We start from the raw sequence: 11,674 nt of genomic DNA on the forward strand, positions 1-11,674 counted from the left end.
AATTCCCAGCAACTACATGGTGTCTCACAACCATCTGTAGTGAGATCTGGTGCCCTCTTCTGGTGTGCAGGTATATATGCAGATAGAGCACTCACATACATAAAATAAATAAATCTTTTTTTCCATTTTTTTATTTAAATTAGAAACAAGATTGTTTTACATGTTAATCCCAGTTCCCTCTCCCTCCCCTCCTCCCCTGCCCCCCACTAGCAACCTACCTGTCCTATACCCTCCCCAGGGAGGGTGAGGCCTTCCATGGGGGAGGGGGTTCAGAGTCTGTCATATCCTTTGAGATAGGGCCTAGGCCCTCCCCCGTGTGTCTAGGCTGAGGGAGTATCCCTCCATGTGGAATGGGTTCCCAAAGTCCATTCTTATGCTAGAGAGAAGTACTGATCTACTACAAGAGGCCCCATAGATTTCTGAGGCCTCCTCACTGACACCCACATTCAAGGGGTCTGGATCAGTTCTATGCTGGTTTCCCAACTATCAGTCTGGGGACCATGCGCTCCTCTTGTTCACGTCAGCTGTTTTTATGGGTTTCACCAGCCTGGTCTTGACCACTTTGCTTATCACTCCTCCTCTGCAACTGGATTCCAGTTTAGTTCATTGTTTAGCTGTGGGTGTCTGCTTCTACTTCCATCGGCTGCTGGATGAAGGCTCTAGGACAGCATATAAGTTAGTCAAAAATCTCATCATCAGGGATGGGGGAGAATTTAAGGTAGCCTCTCCTCTGTTGCTTAGATTGTTAGTTGGTGTCATCCTTGTAGGTATTGGTACATTTCCCTAGTGCCTGATTTCTCTTTAAACCTACAGTGGCTCCCTCTATCTCTTATATTGCTCTCCTCTATTCTTCCCCCCACTCAACTTTCCTATGTAACAATAACTCTTTCTGCCAAGCCACACTGCCATGTGGACACCCAGAATAACACAGAGAGACTTATATTAGATACAATGCTGCTGACCAATCACTAGGATTTCTTATTTGCTAGCTCAGTCTTAATTATCAACCATAATTATTAATCTATATATTTTATAAAGACTTATCAAGGAGGCAGGCTTATGTGCCCTCTCTTGCCGGCAATCACATGGCAATTCCACAGAGAAGAGAGGAGGAAGAACAATTTCCTGCTTGTCCCTGCTTATATTCTGAGTCTGCTTGCTATGTCACTTCCTGCCTGGATCACAAGACTTCTCTTTACTACATTTCCCAGAATCCTCCTTGACTCCTAGTCCCTCCTAACTTGCTTCCCTATTGGCCAATAGTACTTTATTTGTCAACCAATAAGACAAACATACACAGAAGGACCTCCTCCATCATTCCTGCTCTCTCATAGCCTCCTCCCCCCTCCCCCCTTCTCATTCTCCTAGCTCCCTCTCCCCTCCCCCCATGTTCCCAGTTTGCTCAGAAGATCTTGTCCCTTTCCCCTTTCTCCAGGGGACCATTTATGTCTCTCTTAGAGTCCTCCTTGTTTACTAGTTTCTCTGTCGGTGTGGATTGTAGGCTGGTAATCCTTTGCTCTGTGTCTAAAATCCATATATGAGTTAGTACATACCATGTTTGCCTTTTTGTGACTGGGTTACCTCTTCTCTGTCTGTGGCATCTATTTTTTCTGGTATGTGTCCCTGTTGAGTTTTATTTTCATTGCTTTTAAATATGGCTTCTCAGGGGAGCACAAGCCCAGCTTAGTGGGTCACCAACTAGCAGCAGTAGCCATGCTTATCATCTTGAGTGGGTATGGCTACCATTCACTAAATATGTATCCTCGGGCACCTTTCAGTGCAGACCTCAGGCCATTTGAGTCTTCCCAAGCTGCTGCTTCCCATCAGGCCCTTTTGTGTCTCCTCAGCCATGAACACAGCCTCAGCCAATAATACACTCATCCCTACCTTGAGCTCTCTCTTTTTTTTTTTTTTTTAAGCAGGAGAGACAGCTGTGGGTGCTTGGAGTCCAACTCTTTATTTTCTTTACTTGTTTTTGTTTATTTGGTTTTTGGTTGTGAGACTAGCTTTTAATAGCTGAACCATCTTTCTAGCCCTTGGCTCCCCATTCCTGCTTGCCTCTGAAGTTACATCCTGATGGAAGAGTCCACAGACCAGAGCACAGACTCCCATTGTTCATACCCAAAGTTGAGTAGCATTAACACATGTTAGACTGTGATTATTTCCAGAACACTGAATGTGCAAGGGTATGTTTGCTTTGTGGGAGTAGGCTTGTCTGTCTCCTCACTCAGTTGTCACCGATCTTGCCTAGATCTTGTTTTTACCTAAAGCCCTTCATGGGTACCAGTAGACATCCATGGGGAAAAAGATCATGTGACATCAGGCTGGCCCTGTGCCACATGGCATCAAGCTGCCCTTGGGGGTCAGCTCAGTCTTCAGGATTGCTCTGATCTAGGCTGAACAGCTTTCCAGGCCTTCCACACTGATCTTGGTCACTGCACAGCTGTTCTGGAATAATAGATTAGTTCAGGGGCTCTATATTGAGCTAATTACTTCATTATTATTTTATGATTTTAATGTGTACAAGTACTGTGTTTGCATGTATGTCTGTGTACCACATGATGACTTGCTGTCCCAAGGAGGCCAGAATAGAGTATGTGTCACTCATTAACCTCCAAATTGATGATCATATCTGCTGATAAGCAAGAAACCAGGTTGCCAGTGGTGGAGGCACATGATTTTAATCCCAGCACTCAGGAGGCAGAGACAGGTGGATCTCTCTGAGTTTGAGGCCAGTCTGGTCTGCAGAGAGAGTCCCAGAACAGCCAGGACTACACAGAGAAACCCTGTCTTGGAAAAAAAAATCATTACTCAAATGTCCACTTGTCACAATACTGGAGCAACTGCCCCAGTGTAGCCCTGCTGGAAGGAGCCAGAAATGTCAACTGAATTCTCCAACATCCCCCCACCCCACCCCATGGAGCCTTTGCATTGGCATCAAGGGTACCTAGCTGCAGAGGTATGGTCTGAGAATGGTGTGTGTCACTGTGATAAAGCAACTATAACTTAGAAAGTGCCCCTCAAATCCATGCATGTTCCCACATGATCTGAAGAAGGGTTTGAATAATTTAAAATGTAGGACAAATAGGTCACAACAAAAATGCTGAAGACTGAAAGACGTCACTGAATTTGAGGTTCTCGTGCTAGAGCAAAGATTTGTAAACCACAGCAGAGCTCCACAAACTTTAGGCTACAAAAGCAGTGGGTCACAGTGTGGCAAGACCACAGTGTGGTAGTTCTGCATCTGGCCACATGGCCCCTATGTGCCTTCCTGAGCATCACATGAGAGAGCTTTAGGGCACCTGTGGTGTTTTGAATGAGAATAGCTCCATAGGCTTCTATTTTTGAATTCTTGGTCCCTAGTTGATGTAACTGTCCACACTCTAACGTTCTGTTCTTCCAAACTCCAACAGAATCATCCATTAAGCTGTGTTTACAGCACTTCTGTAGCCCACAGCTCCACAATGTTCCTAAATTCCTCCTGCAAACCAGCTGCAAAGGTCTAAGAATGACTTGGTTAGGTTTAGTCATAGCGATGGCCACACTTCTCTCATACTAATTTTCTGTATTAGTTATTCCCATGTCACTTTGAGACTACCGGACAGAACAACTCAAGGGGGGAGGAAAGAACTTATTCTGGCTCATGATTTCAGAGAATTTCAGTCCATTGTGGTGGGGAAGACATGGTGAATAGCTTAATTCATGGCAGCAGAACACGTGGCCGAGACTGTTCACATCAGAGGACTAGGAAGCAGCGCTAGAAAGGCCCTTCAGCAGCCCTCAGAAAACTCCTTCTGCCAACTAAGGTCCTCCCCCACGCCCCCACCCCAGCTTCTCAGCCTCCCAAAATAGTGCCTCCAGCTGTGGACCAAGTATTCCAAATATGAGTGGGGAGAGGGGGTACATTTCTGACCCAAACCATAATAGCATTTGATTCAACTCTAATAGGTATATATCTTGATTTTTACAATGTTATTTTTGATCTTCTGTTTTAAAGGTGGAGAAAATAAAAATCCTTCTTCGAAATGTGGATTTGGCTGACATAAAGGTTGGCTCAGTTGAGGAGTTCCAAGGGCAAGAGTATTTGGTCATTGTCATTTCCACTGTAAGTTCTTTGTTTGAAGCCAGCTGGCATGTTCTTGAAATCGCTGGTTATTTAATGATAGATAATACAAATAAAATGGAAGAACCTGATCCACAGTGTAACAGATTCCTGCACTACAGGCTAGAGGCTCTTACTATACTCACGTGTTTCCAAAAGTGGTGACTATAATACATTGTTTAATAAAACCCCAGAGATCAGGAGTCCAAGTAAAAAAAAAGGGTCTAGGAAGAAATAGCCAGTGCATGGAGGATGAATAACATAGTGAAAGACTGGTGTGTTGGTGTACGCCTTTGATCCCAGCACTTGGGAAGCAGAGGCAGAAGGATCTCTTCATATTTGAAGCCCCCCTGGTCTATGTAGTGAGTTCCAGGACAGCCAAGGCTACATAATGAGACCCTGACTCAAAAAAAAAAAAAAAAAAGTCAAAGGAAAGTGAAAGACAGCTGGAGAGCAGAGTGGGACAGATGACAAAAAAAAGCCCCCAGCACTGATTTTTACCCCACCTCACAAGGACAGCTCTCAAACCACTGTCTTTTAAAAGTATCCCCATTACAAGATTAAAAAAAAAAAAAAAAATGAACACCCTCTACTCAAACCCTAACCTGTTAGCTCCCTGTCTGCAGACAGAATAGTGCTGATATCAACCCTGACTCACTTTTTACACACAAGTAAAGTGATGTCATGTTGCTGCTTAACCTTTCTGTTTTTGTGTATCAAGAAAAAAACCTTAAAATACCATTTTTATTTATCTTTATGTCTTTCAGGTGCGGTCAAATGAAGATAGATTTGAAGATGACCGTTATTTTTTGGGTTTCCTGTCCAATTCAAAAAGATTTAATGTTGCAATCACAAGACCCAAAGCATTGCTTATTGTTCTGGGAAACCCTCATGTGCTTGTCAGAGTGAGTTTGCAGAACACTGGGTTGCCATTTTCCTGATGGAGGAAGGGAAAGATACAGGTTGCAGGAAATGACTTCTGAGGTCAGACATGCACCTGGCACCAAGAGACTCTGGGCCTTCACTCCCTTGGCTCTTTTGTTTTCATCAGGATCCCTGTTTTGGAGCGCTGCTAGAATACAGTGTTACGAATGGTGTCTACACAGGGTGTGATCTACCTCCTGAACTGCAGGCTCTCCAAAAGTGAGCACTCCTGTCTACTTCCTGAAAGGTGAGCTGGCTTTAGTACTCCCCAACCCTCCTATATTGGTTCTCCCTCAAGACTTCATGCACCCAAACCCACTGAAGCCTCAGGACCAGCCTGGATGCTTTTTTTTTTTTTTTTTTTTTTTTGCTTTTCTTGACCCCTGGGCTGCAGCAGCCACTGTCCTGGACTTTAGTGGTCAGTGCCACCCTACCCTTGTGTACCTGAACAGGTAAACAAAGCACCCCGTAAAAGCACCATGGAGGAAAGAGTGTGGCTCCAGGTGCTCACTTCTCCAGTGTCAGGATCTGTGGGACACAGAAGAGTCTGGCCCATTGATGCACAGCAGCTACAACAGGGAGACATTGCATCTCACCCTATGGACCCTTAGGTCCAATCATGCTTCAGTCTTCTATGTCTCTTGTGGCTTCCTGGTCTCAAGACTGAACTTTGTATGTGTGGGACCACAGAGTCAGTTGAGCTGCTCCTGCTTCCTTGTACTGACTGTGGTTCACAACAATTTGTTTCTGCCAGTGGGCAGTCACTGCCACTACCCTCCCCCAAATAAACACTCCAGTAACCCAGTATGGTGATATTTTGTTTGTGCTCTAACAAATAAAGCTTGCCTGGAGTTCATGCCCTTTTGGCTGAAAAGTTGGTGAGGTAAGAGGTGGCTGTGGCTTGCTCTTTTGTCTCTCAGATCTTTAGCATTTACCCCGATATCTGACTCCAGGTTTTTTATTATTAAGACCAATTAGAATTCATGCTATGACCCCAGTCTCCTTTCTGTGTCTGAATGCACCTGTGTCTGTGATAAGAGTTTTGTCTTTCATTTGCACCCTTCTGGCTACAATCTCTGGAGTTGGCTCCACCATCATCTGCTCTATCCTGATCCAGATGTATAAGAAACAGCAGGACAGGCCACCAACTCCACTCACCTCAGAACTACAGGCCACCGCTGAGGACTGATAAGGGCATTGGATGGAACCAGGCCCACCTAGACCCCAGTATTTTTCAAGAAGCAGTCAGTAAGGGCCTTACTAGAGCCTTATATGTCCTCCCTAGCCTGTCCCTGCATTCAAGTAGATGTCAAGTTCTAAGAGCTTTCATGGATTAGGTGAGATGGACTCCTTGATGGACCAAACTGGACTCCCAAGACTGTGCTCTAGAGGCACCAGATAAAGAAGTAAAATTTCACCAAGCCTTCCTCCCCTAGCTTAGGAGAGAGACCAGCACAGGTGCTGTGGCTCTGCCATGTTCTACTGTAGGCACTGCTGCCCAAAGAATTGCACATGGAGGTTGGGTCTTTCAGAACCCATGGTGAGCAGCATGGGGTTTAGCCCTTTTGGGCAGGTGTGGACTGTCTCCCTGATGAGGGTCTGCCCGCTTCTTCAGTCCTGCATCACTACACAGGACAGGACAGGACCCTTCCACAGGGCTGATGGAGCCCATGCCCAAGTCCTGGGTGTAAAAGAGATCCCCACAGAGGCTTCTGCTCTAAAAGCTTGCACCCATTCTGTCACAGTATTCTCCCTCCACACCAAGGGACTGGACCTGGCTAGCTGGAGCACAGAGGTAAGGAGGACAGAGGGATAATCCCTACAAAGGAATTTTCAAGGGCCTTTACCACCTGAGGACCACAGTGTACAAGGCACTTTCCTCAGGCAGAGAATGGAGAGTCTCTTAGGTGGGGGGCTTTGTTTGGATGGAGTTGAGAGCAGCACAGGCCAGCCAGCCTCCAGCCAACTTCCTCCATTCTCCTCTCAGCAGTAATAGATACAGTCCTTTACCAGTCCTTCTCCATCCCAGGAAAAACCACAACCTTTATCCCACCCATGGTCTCTGGGACCCTAGGTAGTAACACATCTTTCTCTGGATCCTTGAAGGTGCTGCCCTCTAAAAGCTAAGTAGCCTGCTTCTCAGTGAGTCTTTTCAGCTTAATTGCTGTCTGGCCTCTTTGGTTGCCTATCCACATCTATGTCACCCTCTTCCTCAGATCAAAACTCAGTTGTAGTATGGCCACCCAGAGAGGCCTTAAACCTTAACTGCATAAGCAAGTGAGGGCAGGAGCAATGCCAGGGCTAACACCAAGAGGTAATTAGCAGGTCCCAGAAAGGACCTGGGAATCCCAGTGACTGGGAATCAGGTAATCACAGTCCATCAGTGACATGACCTCGTCTTCTGAGTACCCAGCTAAGGTTAGTCATGAACCCATGGCCTCAGCACCTTTCTACCCCAGAAATATCCATCTAGCTAGAGCTAACCACATCTGCTCCAGCTTGAACATAACATCCTAAAGCTGAGACAGGTGTTAGGCATATACCTCATGGAATCTTTAGAGCATGGTAAGATCAAGCAGAGGCAAGATGGGCCAAGATGAGCAGCATGGCAGTTAGGAATAGAAGCCAGGCAGAATCACTGTAGAGGACCTTATACAGAGCAGGCAGCAGCCTGGGTGATGTGGCTGAGGGAAGGAAGCCATAGAAAATAGAATACAGAAGGCCCTGCTCTCAGGATGACACTACACAGACCAGTGTGACCAACCACCTGCCAAGCAAGGACCAGCAGCACCTGTAAGCAGGTAGGCACAGACTTAAACTTGATCATAACTAAGCATTACAATGATCGGATGGACAGGGATTCTGGCACTAGGGAGCCACAGAATACTGAGTGTTACAGCTCGGATGGAAAGGTATTCTGGTACTTCTGAGCCAAGAAATACCACAGGTCACAGTAAGTGTAGCAGCTTACAGCCCTGCTCCAGGGAAAGGTTTCCCTCGTAAATCAGCTCTGCTCTAGCAGGAGAGGGTTTTCCTGGTGAATTGAAAGAAGGTCTTCACCCAAACCTCATTCAAGAGATTTATTGGGAGGGAAGAATCCAGGAGAGTGACTGCCTCTGCCAGGGTGGAAGGAGGCAGCCAAATAGCCACAAGCTGAACAGACAGAGGGCTTCTTAGGGGGCAGAATTTTTCCAGGGAGATTTCCAGGATGGGGATTGGTCAGATTTCAATCCCTGAGCTCAGATTGGCTAGATTTCCTGCTCAGGGATTGGATAGTCTTCTGCACAGGTTTAGGGTCAGATTTGGCTCTGGTTTCAGAGCCAAAGTGTGTTTCTTTCACTGGTCCTTTTTAGCCTTTTGGCTCTAATTTTAGGGCAGGGTGTTTCTTTCACTGGCTCTGAATCCAGGGATAAAGTGTGTTCTTTGGCACTGGTTTCAGGGTCAGGGTCACTTCTTTGATTCTGGTTGCAGGGCCAAAGTGTGTTTCTTTGGCTGACTCTTTTTCCCTACACATACCCTTTATAGGAATTGGGAGATTCCTTATTGCTTATGTTTAAGTTAACTACATTTTTCTTTTTTTAGATTTTACTTATTCTTTATGTGTGTGGGTGTTTTATGTGCAGTGCCAGCAGAGCCCAGAAGATGGTGTAGGATCCCCTGGAGTTACAGTTGATTGATAATTGCCATGTGGCTTCTAGGAACCAAACCTGGTTCTTCTATAAGAGCAGCCAGTGCTCTTAACTACTGAGCTATCACTCCAGCCCCAGTTTCTCATTTTTAAAAGGCTGCTTACAATGTCATGCCAAGCATATTATAAATTTTGCCATTCCAAGGCAAAACAGAGCCACCTATCAGTGTGTCATGTAAGGTGAAAATGCACTAACATTCTGTATCACCGTGTCCACCAAAGGACATCCTCCAAAGCTAGAAATGGTGCTTTTCCCCTGAGCTTGCATTTTCATTTTCTCTGGGTTTGAACCCCAGTACAAAATATTATGCTTGTAGGTTAGTATGAAAGAAAATGTGAAATTTTTCTTGTGGGCATATATTTTCTGTTCTGTACCCAAAATGGAATTTCACATTGATTACCCATGGCCCCAGAAGACAAGAAATGAGCTCTGACCAAAGAAGCCCAAGCAAACGATTGGGCTCCTGACAGTCGCAGGCACCTGGCCTCATATTGAAATGTCAGCTCCTGTGTGAGAGTGACAGGAGGGGGACAGAGCAACTCAGGGTAGGACAATCCTATGCTGCTTGTCTAGGACATTTAAAATGGAATTGTGTGTTGTGTGGAATGCCTTCTGCCTACTGAAGCTCGCCTCTTCTCAGAGGGAAAATCTGTTTACAGAAAGTACTAGTTGCTTTGACTTGTGATCTCAGGAAGCATGACACAAGAGTTGCACTTGTATTGTCATTCTTAAAGTTATATAAGAGTCTAATCAAAATGTTGCCAATCTCATAAAAACTAAACAGAGATAAAGTTGAATTGGAAATGCATCTTGCAATAGTCCAAATAAAGTTTTTTGTTTTTAGTTCTTTGAGAATTTCATACAATGTGTTTTATTCATTCTAACCATTCCCCAGATCTACCCCCATCTACTCCCCCAACTTTGTGCCCCCCCTTGTCACACATCAAGTCCAATTTGTGTAGCCCATGTACTGAATGTGTAGCCTTCCATTGGAATGTGGTCCATTTATCAGAGCAACATTCTTCAACTGACTCCTCAGCAGCTATCAATAGCCAGGAGCTCCCTGGCTAGTGGTAAGACTTCATGTCTAACCCTTCTCTCCATGCTTACATTTGGTCTGGAGTGAACTTTCAAGGGACTTACTCATGCTGTCAAAATTGATGTCCATTCTCATATACAGCTGCCCTGTTGTCTGGAGGACACTATTTCCTTGTAATCATCCACCACCTCTGGCTCTTAAAACTTTTCCCACCCCCTCTTCAGCAATGACCCCTGAGCCTTGGGAGACAGGATGTGTGAGGTACATGTCCCAATTTAGGTCTGAGCATTCCAGTCTCTTACTCTCTGCATCTTGGCCAGTTATGGGTCTCTGTGTTAATCACTACCTACTGCAAATAGAAGCTTCATCGATGAGGGGAAAGGCACATTAATTAATCAGATTAGTTAATACTATGTTCATTTAGCAGAATAATAGTAGTGGGCTCTCTCACAGAGCCTATGACCCATCTAGCCACTGGTTCTTGCCCCAACAGTGGATCCAGGTCTGGGGTTCACCTTGTGAAATGGAACTTAAATCCAATCAGAAAATGGTTACTCCCATGATGTTTATACCACTATTGCATCAGTGGGTATGTTGTACAAGACCAGTCATTATAGGTTGCAGGGTTCATAGCTACTGAGACTGTTGTTTACTTTTCTCTCCTGGTAGTGTACTTAACACCTTATAGCACTGGGAAAGTTAGCCAGTAGAAATGAAGCTTCCAGAATAGCACCAGTTTAATTTCTTCATAACCTATGACTAAAGTATGGTATATCCAGCACTAAGAAACTCACTATCAAGGTCTGGAGGGTAACAAGAACAATGGTAGTGTAACCAAGAACAATGGTAGTAGCCTGTAATTTTGGGGGGTCTATGGAAATGCAGTGTCTAACAACTCCAAAAGAAGTAACCCATTCCTGGTACTAGGCTTTTTATTTGTCAGCCTCTGGTGTCTAGCAGGGGCATCATTGCCCCATTATTGGGCAACTTCATTTAAACTCTTTGATTTTTGTCTTTATTACTTTATGTATATGGGTATTTTGCCTGCATGTATGGCTGTGCACCACATGAATACATTGCCTGCAGAGGCCAGAGCAAGGATTCAAACCGAAGTTTCAGACTGTTATTAGTGGACATGGGTGCTGGGGAAAACTTCATGTACCTGAGTCAATTCCCAGCACTCACTTAGCGGCTTATATGTCTGTAACCTCAGCCCTAGGGCATTTTTCTGGCCTCTGGTAACAGCATGCAGGTGGTACATATACATACATGATAGCAAAACACCCATACACATAATTTTTTACAAAACAAGACACTCTGCTCAGAGTAGATAGATAAAGGCCTTGGAGAAGCAGGCACAAATAGTTAACAAAGGAGACAACGTTTGGAAAATAAAGGAACTGCAGATCAGAGAAAGACAAGAACTCACTGAGAAGTGGTCATTCAGTATGCAATCAGAGAAGGGCAAACAGAGAAGCAATGCAGAGCTCTGGAAGGTAGGATGATGGGTTATAAACAGCATAGCCCTTCTGAGAAGCCAAGGAGGGTGCACTCAGAAGCCCTCAGAGTGACAACAGGGAGAACCCTGGGCTGATGGCTTGTCATAGGTAACTGGGACATCTCATACAGCCAGGAACCCTGGCAATGGGGAATGTCATGCGATTAACAACAGCAGGGACTAAGGTGAAAGTAAAATCCGGTGAATCAAGAATGCATCCTTCACGGTTAAGGGCCTTCAGAGCCAAAAGGGTCAGAGTAGGGCTAGAGAGGGGAGCGTTGCCCCTTCCAAGCTCTGCTTTGGTCTCTGGAGATGTTTCCAGACAGCTAATGGATTGTTACTGAAGGAAGTTACTACTCCAGGCACACACAATAGCAAGAAAGACAATGATGGAGAATACAGAGCCAGGAAATCCCTCAGGA

General features: G+C 45.2%; 1 protein-coding gene across 1 annotated transcript in view; it reads left to right on the forward strand.

Moving 5' to 3' along the window:
- The window catches only part of Mov10l1 (Mov10 like RISC complex RNA helicase 1), a 67,317-nt gene extending 62,068 nt beyond the window's left edge, over window positions 1-5,249 (forward strand). The window contains exons 24-26 of the mRNA XM_027397849.2: window positions 3,998-4,105; window positions 4,870-5,007; window positions 5,154-5,249. Of these exons, the coding sequence (XP_027253650.1) occupies window positions 3,998-4,105; window positions 4,870-5,007; window positions 5,154-5,249 (342 nt within the window). The remainder of the gene's footprint in view (window positions 1-3,997; window positions 4,106-4,869; window positions 5,008-5,153) is intronic.
- The last annotated feature ends 6,425 nt before the right edge of the window (window positions 5,250-11,674 follow it).

This window comes from Cricetulus griseus, chromosome 2 (assembly GCF_003668045.3).
Source record: "Cricetulus griseus strain 17A/GY chromosome 2, alternate assembly CriGri-PICRH-1.0, whole genome shotgun sequence".
Classification (NCBI taxonomy): Eukaryota; Metazoa; Chordata; class Mammalia; order Rodentia; family Cricetidae; genus Cricetulus; species Cricetulus griseus.